The sequence below is a fragment of the Sander lucioperca genome, chromosome 3, assembly GCF_008315115.2.
Source record: "Sander lucioperca isolate FBNREF2018 chromosome 3, SLUC_FBN_1.2, whole genome shotgun sequence".
In the NCBI taxonomy this organism is placed as follows: Eukaryota; Metazoa; Chordata; class Actinopteri; order Perciformes; family Percidae; genus Sander; species Sander lucioperca.
Window position 1 is genome coordinate 25,993,375 of NC_050175.1, and position 15,087 is coordinate 26,008,461.

Here is a 15,087-nt window from a genome sequence, read left to right on the forward strand (position 1 = left end):
GACTCATAGACTATATACAGTCTATGATTGGACTTTAACTTATCATTACACTTACAATAACGAGAGTAGCTGTCCTCAATTTCATCCTACATCCTGTAGGTCTCATCTGCGTTTTTTCCTGCATCCACCGTGTGCGTTTGTGTGTGATTGTGTGTGTGTCTGTGCGTGTGTTTGCGTGTGATTGTGTGTGTGTGTGTGTGTGTTTGTGTGTGATTGTGTGTGCGTGTGTGTGCGGGGGAAACGGAGCAGCCCTGCCCGCTGCAGAGAGCCGACAGTATTGAAACAGCAGCAGCTTCAGTGACAGCGTACATTGATGTTAAAATGTATAGGCAGGACATGTTGGCAGGACGGTCTGAAATGTTTTGCACGGTCTTTCGCTGTACGTTTTGTTGGTAAATGTGAGATGTTCGAGTCACAGACACGTCTCGTCTTCATATCAGAAACTACGAAATTAACTTTACCCGTTCTCACTCCCGCTTGGTCAGTGGCTGCACGTGGGACTGCTGGGATTGTGTGAGTATTGAAAATGCGATAGGGGGCCCCGGCTGTCAATCAATGTCTTCCAGTGATGCGGGCCTCTGATTGGACCAGGCCCGTAAGCAACCGCATACCCTGCTTACCGATAGGTGTCTGAATCACTCAATTCTCATTGGCTACCCGCCAACGTGGCAGGTAGATTGACAGTTTCACCCGCCAATCACAAAAGTTACCCGCATTTGGCGGGTGGGCGGGTGCCAATTTCATGCCCTGGTGACAACAATATGTTGTTCATCATTGTTTCTGTTTTTTTACGTTTCTTCATTCAGATCCATTTGCGATCTGTTCCATTCTGAATAAACAAACAGTGCAGTTTACATGCTTCGTCTTTGTTGCATTATTCATTAAGATAATTCTCAAAAAATTTCTGCAGTTCAAACAACTCGGAATTGTAGTTGAGAACGTCAGTTATAACTGCCCACTTGTTAAAAAAGTGTCGGGTTTAAATCGGGCTCGGGCTCATAATTACAGTTAATGTGTCGGGCCGGGCCGGTCTGGGACACAACGTGCTCGGGCTCAGGTAGGGTCGGGCTTGATTTTTTGGGCCGATCTAAGCTCTACCTCCCGCACAAGTTCCTTCCCCAACAGAGAGGTGACGGTCCACGTCCCCAGAGCCAGCCACTGCTGCCCGGGTCTGGTCCGTCGAGGTCCCTGACCTTCACTGCCACCCGTATGGCGCACCCGCCCCCAGCGGTTCCTCCCACAGGTGGTGGGCCCATGGGTTGGAGAGGGAGGTGCCATGTTGCTTTTTCGGGCTGTGCACGTCCGGGCTCCGTGGCAAACCCGGCCACCAGGCGCTCGCTGACGAGCCCTCCATCTGGGCCTGGCTCCAGACGGGGGCTTCCTCCGGGCAGGGTAACTTCACCTCTTCCTCGATGACTCATAGGGGTTTATGATAACAATTACCATTTTCATTTAAAATATCATTATTATCACGGTGGATTACCACGGTGTGGAAACCGCGTGTTCCCAGCTTCATCCGAGTCTCATGAAGTTGTCGCGTGGGGCACACTGCGTAGCCTACTGTGCGTTTCTTGAAGTTGGAATTTTGGCGGAAGGAGGAGATGACAGCGCTCAGGACATTTATCAGCCTTGTAAAAAAGGCCATAGTAACACTTGCTCTCTCTCCTGAGATAATTGACCAATCAGTGACAAGAGTCATCGCTTTGATCTCCTGCCAATCATTCGCGCTCAGACAGGTAAATGGGAAAGAACAGCTGTAAACAGACTTTTTTCTTTATCATTCCTTTCCCGTTTTCGGACTTGTTGAAGTAATGTGTGTAGCCCAGAACGTAAGTTAAAACTATTCTGTAGCTTGCTAAACCGTCATGGGTTTTACTACCTTGTTATTTTTGTAAACGTTTAAGCTATGTTTATTCATATTTCAATAAGTGTTCTGCTACAATGTGGTTTGCCAGTGTTAGCCTACGACATGACATTTATTTGGAGTGAGAGAGATATATTATCGCCTTGATAATATTGCTGTTGCTGTGTTTGTTATTGCATAGCTGATAGATGTGCAGATTGTTTAATATTACTTGTGCAGCCACGTGTTGATATTCAGGTTGTGTTAGAGCAATTTGCTAGCAACATGCAATCGCCAGTAAACAGACTAGCGCTGTGGAGCCACGTGCTTAGCTATTAAAGGTGTATTACACTGTTTGCTCCGTTGGATATGTGTGCTGTAATAGATGGGGCTTATTCTCAGTTTGTGTTACTGAGCAATATGTTACATTTATGTTATTACAGAGAAATGAATGTAATTCTTAGTACTGTTTCTTGTTATATGCTGGTGGCTATAACATTTAGTTTTGGTAAATAATGTTTATAGTAAGTCAGATGCTTATTAATGTGCATTATTATTTGCTTATATTTCAGAACCACATCCAACTTCACATGTAACGTCAAATACAACTTCATAGTTAACTTCATGTTGGAGTTGTAAATAAATCTTCCTGGATCTCAAAGTCTCTGGTTAAAGTTCTTCCCGGTCACCCTACAGTGGGCCAGAGTTTAAGTAGCCAGTTTTCAATAGTTTTTACAAGCCTATATTTTTGTAATATAATAAACACTGCTACACTTTTTGAAACTATTTCAGCTTGGGTAGGCCTATCAGTGCTTTCTCAACATATTGAACACACTTTTAAAAATACCGCGATAATACCGAACACCGTAATAATTTTGGTCACTATAACCGTGAGGTTACATTTTCATACCGTTACATAGGGCTGAACGATTAATTGCATTTTCGATAATATCGCGATATGTTAAAATGCGATTTCCTAATCGCAAAGGCTGCGATTTGATCACATGACTCACGAGAGCAATAAGTCTGCACTCCGCAGCGAAAGCATCAACTAGCATGCTAACGCTACACTGTACCTTGAGCTGATATCTGTCATTCAAACAACTCTGAGTTGTAGTTTAAAACTTTTACAGCCATTTTAATAAAATGAAGGGTTTTATTCTGGTTCGAGTCCATACGTGCAGTTAATGGATACAGGCACACAGAACTCAAGGCTCGGTTGGCAACGATTAGCTCTGATTAGCGGTTAGCGGTTAGCTCCGTTATAAAGATATGAGTGGAGGAGCTGCCACTGAGAGGGGTAACAACCAGACTGATAAATGACGTTCGGGGAGCTTTCACAACAGCGTGGCCGCGGTGTTTCAACAGTTTTATTAGTACAGTTAATCCCACGGCAAGAACACCAGCAACTAGCTAACGCAATGATAGCCTCTCTGAACAAGTGCACACGGCAGCACGCAACTAAACGAGGGGGAGGGGCTGGAGGCAGATCCTCTCTGTGCACTGTAAAAATTTACGTGTGTGTGTGTACTATATTTTTACTTATTTAACTGTCTAGTGTGTAATTGTGTGCTCATACTATACATTATTATATTATTCTTTGTTGAATAATACAGAAGACAAAGAGCTTAAAAAAATAATCGAATCGAAATCGCAATATTTGGGGAAAAAAATCGCTATTAGATTATTTTCAAAAATCGTTCAGCCCTACCGTTACATCCCTAGTATTGTATATACGGATGTATGCAGTCTGAAGACTGGGGAAGTTGATCGCAGTAGTATTTAACCAATTATTCAGATTATCAATCAAGTAATTGGATCAGAATTGCCCTCCGTTTCCATCACCCCTCTGTATTTTCATTGCAGTTTTGAGGTAGTTCATTTTGAGACATGACACAGACTGACATGACAAAGCCTGGTTTGTCTGGCATCTTTCTGTCCATCTTTTCACTTTTTGCTTTTAACTAGAAGTCACAATGTTACTCCCTCCTAAGTTACAAACATGCAACAGTCAATTTCTTTAAAAATTTTAAGTACCCAAGTTTCCCAAGCCCTACACATCGTCACTATTTGGCCAGACATGAGGCACTGGTGCTGTGACCAAAGTGCAAACTCTCACGGTGACCATAGTTTGCATACCACTAAAAATTGATTATTTAAAAAGGAACCACAAGAGACAAATTTTACTTTGCTAGTAGATTAACAATTGTGATGTTTTCCCGTCTCTCTCTAGTCTTTACACAGCAAGCCTAACTGAATACAGTAATTAGTTGACTCCAGGGAAATTTCTTGATTCTCCATTCTTGAGCTTTGCATTCAGGCAAAGCTGCTGAGCCCTGGTATTTTTCAGTAATCCCATTAATCACCAGGTCTGATAATATTAATTATTTCAGTAAACAAGAAGTCTACATCAAACTCTTGCCCTTACTCAATCCCTGCATTAAATCAGCACACAGACAGATTTAACAGCTAATTGGAGTAAAATGGAGCTTTGTGAGGGATAACTGAGGATTTCTATTAAGTGTGTAGTTGTGTCTGTAGGGAAAAGTACAGTGTATTTACAAGAGAAAAGGGGTATGGGTAACCTGACATGCCAGATGGTTTGTTAAACAGAACCATCTGAGAAGCCATCATTGGAAACTGTTTGGAAAAGAGCAGGCACTTTCCAAAAAATACCTGGTAGGTCAATGGATGAACCATCTGTCTTTCACGTCCACCATTGTTGTTTTTGAACAAACAGTCATGGCCGTCACACCCAGCTAAACCACGCCCATAGCTGCCAGTAACACCTCACCGGATGCTGATTGGTTTGTTAACTACAGGCAGGATTGTAAACTACAAAGAATCCCACTACACACCCACGCAATGATATAATTCACGCAAACTTTAGCATACAACCTCTTCGGACAAATATACATTTTGAAAACAAGCTAGCTACACAATTTAATACCTCGGAAAATAGCATTGAAGACTTTAATACATTTTTGCTAAATTGATTTATCAACATTTAATATTTTTTAAGATCCCACAGACACCATGCTGACAGGACTTCTGATTCCCTGGGTTCATAAGGGAGGGCTCCCACTGGTCCGATAAAAGACCAGGGTTCCTGCAGCAAATGATGCCTTTCTCTAGACTTATGCCTATACGCTGCTTTTAACTGGTCTCTTCTGTACCTTTTCTTGTCTGCTCTCTCTCCTAATACACCCCTACCTTTCCCCAGATTTCTCTTACTCTGTTATTCTTTTCACATTACACCTGTCTCCATATTCCCACCATCTTTTTTCACATTAATGTGTTACATGTGTGTTAAATGTATGTGTTACAGGTCTGCCAACCTCCCATCCACAGTCAGTGACATCAGAGATTTTTGTGTCAAACCACTTGCTATTTATACAATTTTTACTTTTATTTTCCTCCATTTTTAGTCCTCACTTTGTTATGATTCCCCTACACTGCAGTCCTCGTCAGTGCCAACTCCACTCTTTGCCCTTAAGTAGGTTTTAAAAAGCCCTCTGATACACAACTCATCACTGGTGGTTGAAAAGAACCGGTGCAGGTTCTATGGCCAACCAGGGAAAAAGACACAATTAAGGATTTTAATCTAAAAATGTAGAGAATTTTTTTTTTTATAGTTTTCTCATATTACACCAACACATCTCTTTTACATTACCTTTATCATCACATCATCTGTTCTGATCTGCTTTATTCAATAAAAAGATGCAGTCAGGAAGTTTGATCACAGAAACACCGCAAGACTACAATATAACTCAGCTGTTAAACATGACCTAAAAAAGTCTTTGTTTCATTTGTGTAATTTGAGTAATTTAGTAACTCTTAGTCATTTAGTTTGATTATGCCACCAGGGAAACTTAACACAGGCTTAAAAATGCCTAAGGAGGCTTTTGAGTGGACTGATAGCAAGTCGTTTATGAAGGTAAATATGGTGCAAAAAGGGAGAGCTTGTAGAATACAATGTGAGAACTTGCAGAACAAAAAATCTGAACTTGTATGTTCAAATTTGCACTTGTAAAAATTTTATTTGCACTTGTAAAAATAAAATTTGCACTTGTAAAAAATATTCACACACATGTGATCTGAATTTGAAGTCATACAAAGAAAAAAAACATGAGAGCTTGTAAAAAAAATCTGAACTTGTAAGTTGAAATTTGCACTTGTAGAAAATGTTCACACACCTGTATTCTGAATGTGAAGTTACAGAAAAAATATTCACAAATGTGTATATTGATATTTACATGAACACAATGACAGCTGCAAACTTATAATGCAACATTTACTCGTATACTTTTTTTTTTACTCTGGTTCATTTACCATCACAACCACAACTCAGTGATTACAACCTCTCGAATCTGTCACTGCAACTTCACATATGTGCTCTCTCGCATCACAAAGTGGCCAATCTGCGCACCTCGACTTTCACAACACTCTTGACGATACATTTGGTGCAAAACTAATTTGTACCTGTGGACTTAGGCTGTGGAGCTCTGAGCTAACAGAACGGGAAAAGCCTTCTTATATACAGTCTATGGGAAAAGCAGGGTTTCTATCGCCAGATGAGGGACAACTCTGTGCGGCTTATTTATGTAGCATGGAAACTTGGTGGAATAGCATGCTAGCGTTAGCTAACTAGCAGCCAGCCCGCTTCTGAATACCTTTTGTCTAAACATTTTTAACAGTCAAACTAAAACACTGGCGGTGAGCTCCACGGCCTGCAGCCGCAGACGGACCGTCATCAGTGGGTAACAGGTGCCAAGTTTCGCATCCCTGCCGAGAATTGCATCCACTAGGGAAAATAATGATTTTATAAGGCAATGTACTGTTTAAAAACTAGGCAATATAGTAAATCTCTTTGTCATGTTCATCAATAATGATTAGGATTTTAGAAGGTTTAGAGAGACATCAATGTTTTATCAGACTCTGTAGTAGCATTTCCTTGCTACTTAGATGCAATTTTCGGCAGCAATGAATTCTGCAGAAATTATTGTTTCTGCCCAAGCGGGTGCAATTCTTAGCAGGGATGCACAACATCAGCAAAGCAAGCTCTGGTCATGGCCGGGGGATGGGCCGCTGCTACCGGATGTGGGGCTCTCCGTGTCCCGCTGGAGCTCCGACTGCAGGTCGAGGTCGGCAGCGAAGCTTTCTGGCAAAAGCAGTGTTGCTACGCTGGTCGATCCCCACTGATGACGGTCCGTCTGCGGCTGCAGGCCGTGGAGCTCACCGCCAGTGTTTTAGTTTGACTGTTAAAAGTGTTTAGATAATTAAAAGGTATTTATTTAGAAGCGGGCTGGCTGCTAGTTAGCAAGCTAACGCTAGCATTCTATTCCACCAAGTTTCCATGCTACATAAATAAGCCGGACAGAGTTGTCCCTCATCTGGCGATAGAAACCCTGATTTTCCCATAGACTGTATATAAGAAGGCTTTTCCCGTTCTGTTAGCTCAGAGCTCCACAGCCTAAGTCCACAGGTACAAATTAGTTTTGCACCAAATGTATCGTCAAGAGTGTTGTGAAAGTCGAGGTGCGCAGATTGGCCACTTTGTGATGCGAGAGAGCACATATGTGAAGTTGCAGTGACAGATTCGAGAGGTTGTAATCACTGAGTTGTGGTTGTGATGGTAAATGAACCAGAGTAAAAAAAAAAGTATACGAGTAAATGTTGCATTATAAGTTTGCAGCTGTCATTGTGTTCATGTAAATATCAATATACACATTTGTGAATATTTTTTCTGTAACTTCACATTCAGAATACAGGTGTGTGAACATTTTCTACAAGTGCAAATTTCAACTTACAAGTTCAGATTTTTTTTACAAGCTCTCATGTTTTTTTTCTTTGTATGACTTCAAATTCAGATCACATGTGTGTGAATATTTTTTACAAGTGCAAATTTTAACATACAAGTTCAGATTTTTTGTTCTGCAAGTTCTCACATTGTATTCTACAAGCTCTCCCTTTTTGCACCATATTTACCTTCATAGTCGTTAAAGGTATTTAAACAGGCTGTACTCGAAATACTGTAAAGACAGTGGATTGGCATTGCCTCCACACGGCTCTCAAAGACCGTTCTCTAACTCGTCAACGCTTTGTCACAGCCCTCGGCGTCTGATACCGACGCACAGGGCACTCACATGCATTAACATGCATGCGTGGCCGGCTATCAAAACACAGAACAGAGAAGCTCAGAGGGAGTGCAACTTCATTTTCAAGGATGCAAACTAAGACTAACTCCACCATATCCTTCCGTACAGCACCTTTAAGTCCCAAAACACAAACATTTGTCTGAAAATGGGCTAATTCAGTGATAGGGGAAAATACTGAAACACTGCATACTGTTTGTGTACCTACTGCCAAGTGTTTAAATATTGTGTTATGTGTACGTGTGTGATTTACTTTAAGTGAGGTAATTTCTTTAGAATAGCTGTCAATGCCTCACCCCCACCACCCAACCCACCTCCCCCCTAAATGCCCAGACCTGGCCAGTGCTGAGTGATAGACAAATCGATGTGCAGCCTAATCAGCCAGCTTAACTCTAATACCCTGGACAGGTCCACATCATTATCATATCAGCCTCCACACGTTTCGAGGTGACATGGAAGAGGCAAAAGATTAAAGACAATCTTGTAAAGAGGCAGCACAATTTTTAATGTGTTGACCAACTAAAAGAGGCCAGTGAAAGCTGGCAGCAGCTGAGGCTTAACGTAAAAAGAGTGACAACCAGAAAAAAGAGGAAACCTGGAAAAGACTTCATGTCAGGTTGAGGCTGTCGCTTTCTTGGCTTGGAAAGCATCATGCAGAAAGTTGATTATTAACATTACTGGGGTGCAACCACTTTCAGAGATACTGGTCCCTGCAGCCAGGCCAATGTCAGCCCATTACTGGGTGTCTATTAAAGTCAAGAGTTTGTATAACTTAAGCACATATGTAGGAGAGCTCAAGGAACTTGTAGAAATTATCTATAAACTGCTTTACACAAACTATTTACAGGCAGTAAATGACGCATTAAAGAAGAAACAGGTTTGAGGTTGAAGCTGGGAGCACGGGGCATGTGGTAGAGTCTGCACACTTAACACAATTATCTCCACATAGACACACATATGCACACACACAACATGATCTGGTGTTGATTACACTTAGTAAGGGGATGACTTGATATCCACGCTTCCACAAATCCTCCAAATTATGTCATTGGTATCTGAATAATTTTTGTTTATACATAAAAATGTGTAATCACAGATCATCTGTATAAAGTATCAACTTATCTTCCATTAAACCCATGCATAGACACACAGTCAGCCCTCTGCAAAAATGTATATTTACAATATTTCAGTTGTGCTCATATATTATGTATTCAAAGAAAACACAGCCAAGTCAACAATAAATGGCACATTCATAAACAGTTTTTTATGCATTTCATTCATAGTGGTAGAAAATGAATGCCTCTTTCTCTTAGTCAGGACTGTAACTCGAGGCAACGACCCCCCCATCATCATTAATGTTTAAGATGGTTAACAACTGTGCTGTCAACAGCTTCCAAGATAATCGACATGTCAATCAATGATGGGTGTGAGGCTGGCTTTTAGAGGGTCCCTAAGGTGGCTGTTTAGAGCATGCTCAGTTTAACACAGTGGCAATGGAAGAGTGTAAACAGAGAAGACTATAGACTCCAGGATTGACAGGCTGATCAATGCCATTGATCATTTAGCCCACAGTGCCTCTACTTCTTTGCATGGGCTGCTCATTTCCCCCTCAGTCATCCCACTTTTAGGCTTCAAGCTCTGGATCACAATTACCCTACTCAGTCACCAACAAATGTAGCCTGCACACTAGAGGGAGACAGAGAGGGGGGCTACAACAAACATCACATTTGGTTAATGGATCCTGGCTAAGATATATTAAAGGAGAATTCCGGTTGATTTCAACACGTAGCTCTGTTGTTTGTAAATTTGGGGTGCTGTCAGTAGCGAGAAAAACAAAAACAATCGGTGTTGCCTACACCGTGTTATCTTCCTGCTACAGTTTGCACCCAGGAGGCTGAAACCGGGCAAGTTTTAAACATGCTTTTAGCCTCTTAACATGTTAGAAATGTTATTACAAGTGCCTACCCATGTGAAGTGATTCCTTCCGAGTGAACACAGTGAATCTGACTGCCGTACATGTGAAAGAAATGCATAAAGGTATTGCTAATTCAGCTCTGTTTAGTTCCGGTGTTGAGAGGGCAATACTTAGGGACCGTCTACAAACTACAACACCGAAAAGAGATACAACAAAAATATTTATTAATTTAATGATTAAATAAGGTAGTGTCTTCAAACTTACCTAAATTATAACTTTCTCTCCTGCTAGTTGTACTACAGCACTTACTTTAAAAAAAATAAGCATATGCCTATTTTTGAAAATATTTTTGTATCTCTTTTCGGTGTTGTAGTTTATAGACGGTCCCGAAGCACTCGTCTTGCCGTTGCAACACCGGAACTAAACAGAGCTGAATTAGCACAACGTTTATGCATTTCTTTCACATCTACGGCTGTCAGATTCACTGTGTTCATTCGGAAGGAATCACGTCACATGGGTAGGCACTTGTAATGACATTTCGAACATGTTAAGAGGCTAAAAGCACGTTTAAAACTTGCCCTGTTGCAACCTCCTGGGTGCAAACTGTAGCAGGAGGATAACACGGTGTAGGCAGCACCGATTGTTTTCGTTTTTCTCACTACTGACAGCACTCCAAATTTACAAACAACAGAGCTACGTGTTGAAATCGACCGGAATTCTCCTTTAAAATAAAGCATTATACAGTATATGTCATTCATATATTCATTATGTCACACACTAATTATATATATATATATATATATATATATATATATATATATATATATATATATATATTGCTGATGGGTGTCTTTTGCACCCATTGTACTTATTAATATCTTTTTATATAAAACAAAAAAGCCAGACATTTTTCTCAGGAATTGGTGTAGAACAAAACAGAGCTAAAAAGGAGCCAAATCAGTTTGAGTTTTCAGTCTGTTTCACTGCCCCCAAGTGGCACAAAAAAAAACTATATTACAGGGGAAGTGTGGAGCACATAGTTTGGGTACATGAAGAATACAGCGGTCCAGATTATCAGTCAAGCTTGCCTCTGCAGCTGAGCTTCAGGCATAAACACTTCAGCGTGTCTTCTCTCTTCTTATCTATGTTGTCTATTTTTTCCTTAGCAGAGTTGCAAAGGCACTCATGTCAGGTTCTGTCAGTTAAATGCCATGGGTACATAATAACAAAACATTCAATCAATTCAATACAACTTTATTCATCCATATAAGGACATATAAGGGCAATAGTATGCAGCACCTCCCCACCTACTTAGACAAGATATACACAGTAGATAGGAAGAAAGACATACTGTTAATCACAGTAAAATAAAATAAAATTTCTATAAGCTAAAAAAAAATATGTGGAATTTATAGTGATAAATATATAAATAAATAACAAAGATACACGAGGTAATTAGCTTTACAAAATAATAAAACCATTTATAGCTATACTGATGTTAAGAGCTGTGTTTTTAAGTCATGCTGCCTGTAAGTAGGAACCATCTTTCAAACACTGATAATGCTCTGGTGCTAATTCCTGCATGATTGTCTTTTCTGCAGGAAATGTTCATCAAATTGGGTTATGATTAAGTTACACTTTGTTTCATAAAAATAATTTTTGCTCTGTCAACAATGAGGCAGAAAATTGTGATAAATGCTCCAAGTCTGAAAGATATTTGCTTCTTTTAGTGGCGTAGAGATAAAGACAAACTCAAAGTGGCAGTTGGAACCCCTAACTTAACAACAAGACAAGATTCTGCCTTGATGCCAGGCCGAGTCTACCACTTCAATGATTGTACAGGCTGATATGTTCTGGCAGCATTCACTGTGAACTGTGGACCCTACATGAAAAGCAAGGACCCTCAAACAAAGAGCTAATTTTTCTATTCCAATATACTGGTGGGAGTTCTCTTTGTGCCTGTGAGATGGGATAGTGCATATTGCTCTCCCCAGGAGTGATACCATGGCCAGTTCCTTTTTAAGTAGCCTTGCCATCTGTTAGATTGTTATAAATCCTCCAATCCAGCTGTGAACAATTTGACCAAACGAATCTTCTGGTCAAGTTAAAAAATACTACAAACCAAATAATAACACATATAATAAGCATAATCCAAATGTGCCTATTACTAGCCAATCAATTAGATCCAGGGTAGTGGATATCTGTAAATACACACAGTTCCATCAGTTCTGAATTCATGATGAATTTTTATTCGTGCTCTTTTCTCAAAGCATCCATTTCAGATGAGATGAAAAAGAAATATTCCAGCAATAAAGCTTGATTTACATCCCCTTCGCTGTTCCCCCTTTTCCTTTTTTATTTGATCATTTAGCCAGGATCATATAACTGTATATCAGACACAAATGAAATCAGGTCCCATGCACATTAAGGCTATGTCTTTCTGCAGCTAACATCCCCTCCAACCCAACCACCCAGCTCCACAGCAAGCCAAGGGCAGAGTCCCATTCATTTTCAGGCCCATTTCCTCCTATGATTAGGCAATCAATCAATCCCAGCATTCAATCTCATCAGGCAGACGGGATTATCTGCCCATCTTCCCCTCTGCCTCTTTCAACTCACTCCTCCCACACACACAGCAGCACATTAACATCAGATCAAGTATCACCCAACACAAGCAGTCTACCACATCCTCTGACCACAAACAGACAGCTTCTCATCGTAGCCATCTCTCATTCATCCATTCCTTCTTCTTCTTCTCCAACTCTCAAATATACACATACACACAATAAATAGTCACAATGTAAGTGCTAACTATTTACCTTTTGTATGGGTACAAAGATTTCAGGCATCCTGGTATCTTAAGAAGAAATGGCCCTATTTAACACCCAGGCACCCGGTCATTAAGAAACTGGTAAGAGATGGTAATAAAGTAAAATATGTCTATATTCCACCTCTTGTAAATGACAGCCTACACTGCTTAATGTGATGATTAATATGGTCTACCAATTAAAATGTGCCTTATGGAGTTTTCTTGTAAAGAAATGAAAGCTATGTTTACATTCATCATTACATTACTATGACATCATCACTTATGCAACCAAAAGTTGAATGAAGATCACCTGTCACTAATCAAGGTATGACAAGTGATTGTAGGTTAGATATAAAATTAAAAAGTTAGTTAAAAAATACTGCAAACCAAATAATAACACATATAATAAGCATAATCCAAATGTGCCTACTAGCCAATCAATGTCTATGTCAATGTCTATAGCATCATGAATTCAGAACTGATGGAACTGTGTGTATTTACAGATATCCACTACCCTGGATCTAATTGATTGGCTAGTAATAGGCACATTTGGATTATGCTTATTATATGTGTTATTATTTGGTTTGCAGTATTTTTTTTACTAACTTTTACTATGTGATCTTCAGTCAACTCATAATGAGTTGAATGAAGATCACCTGAAGATCACCTGACACTAATCAAGGTGTGACAAGTGATTGTAGGTTAGATATAACTGTATTTGGAAGGCCACATTATTGGTGAATCAATTATTTGCTACAAACTACACCATGAGGATAAAGGAACATTCCAGGCAACTCTGTGACACGTTTACTGAAAGTCACCAAGGATATAGTAAAATAAGAAAATGCAGCCACCAGCTTGAGGTGGCAATGAATACAACACCAAATCCAAAAGCCGCCAATATCATACGCAAACTGAGAAAGACTAGAGATCTGCTCATCCTCGTCATTTTAGTTATTCCCTAGTGGAGATGATTATGATAAAACATCATATTGTGAAATGTTAAAGAGAAAAAAATGAATTAGTAATAAACGTAGAGAGACAAAAGCACACACAGGAAAATGAAATTACTTTTAATGCCATCACTAATATTTCATATTTTTTTAGATAAGCACTTGGTAAAAAGGACATTTTCCTTGCAGCTAAAATATTTAATGATTTCTCCTCAATGGCAAAAAGCTTTTTGATGTAGAAATGCTAATTTTTGAAACAACACTGATGAAACTGTCATGCTTTCAAGACACACTACCTTTTAGTAACCGTGTGCTAGGTCAATATAGTTTCACGTCTGAAAGGCAGCATTTGCTTCCATGCTAATACCCCCATGGAGGTGCAGTAATACCCCAGAAACAAAAATCAAACTAAATCAAAGCTGGTACAGTCACACTGGCAAAATAACAATTCTGCAACAAAAACTGTGTCACATTGACTTTAAACAGTACTGTGGCCAGGCATAGCCTTGCAAACAAAACTGAGTTCACATAGTTGATTTTACTACCTCCACCTTCTTTACATACCACCACAATTTACAGAAAACAGTGTCTTAGCACCTCATGATTTAATGAATCAGTACAATTTAGTACAATATCTAATGCTGTAAGTTATTTAATTTATTCACTTTGACGAAAGAATGTTGTCGCAATACTTCCCTTTTTTTTTAACCATTTTCATTTATGTTAACTATTACTTCATTTCATGCAAGTATGCAATATGATCTGTGTTGTTAAAACAATACACAAGTTAAACAATTCAAGTTTAACAATGAATTTCCCCACCAGGCCATTAAAGTTTCATTTTCGGTCTTACCAACATAAGCACCAAAATGTCCATGTTATATCACTGTATGTTTCTGAACTAAGTCTGATTTCTAATCCATTTTTTTCATCAACCAATTGAAGGGTTAAATTGTGCAGTGTGACAATGTGAGGTCACCTGTGAAGCGTCCCTGTGGTGGATCATCCATGTGATCGTTGCATGATGGTCAACATGCTACAGACCTTCTTGGCAGACCATCTGGAACTCCTCCAGGGTGTTTCACATCTTTTCTGCTCACTGAGTGAGTGTCAGGGTATCACCGATGTCTATAAATACAAACAAAAGCTTCCATTAACATCCCACATATCTGAACATCAACCTATAAACAAATAATATCCCAGAAGCAAAACATGGTGAAACACCCCATGAATAAATTATCCAAAAAAACATTTATCCTATTCAAATGTAAATAGCAGCAATATTGTCAAACTCTCTGTGGCACTCTTGACTGTCCGGAGAAGCTGAATTCACTGCAATAAATGGCCTTATTAACACACCTAAATCCTCCTCAGCCTTTGTTCTATACATGTCATTGTTTAAATTATATGCT

General features: G+C 39.7%; 1 protein-coding gene across 2 annotated transcripts in view; it reads right to left on the bottom strand.

Annotated features, from left to right (window-relative positions):
* The window catches only part of LOC116067762, a 157,809-nt gene extending 142,994 nt beyond the window's left edge, over positions 1-14,815 (bottom strand). For both annotated transcript variants that reach the window (XM_031324332.1, XM_031324333.1), the window contains exon 1: positions 14,655-14,815. In XM_031324332.1, coding sequence (XP_031180192.1) covers positions 14,655-14,685 — 31 coding nt within the window. In that variant the 5' untranslated portion in view covers positions 14,686-14,815. The remainder of the gene's footprint in view (positions 1-14,654) is intronic.
* Positions 14,816-15,087: the final 272 nt, after the last annotated feature.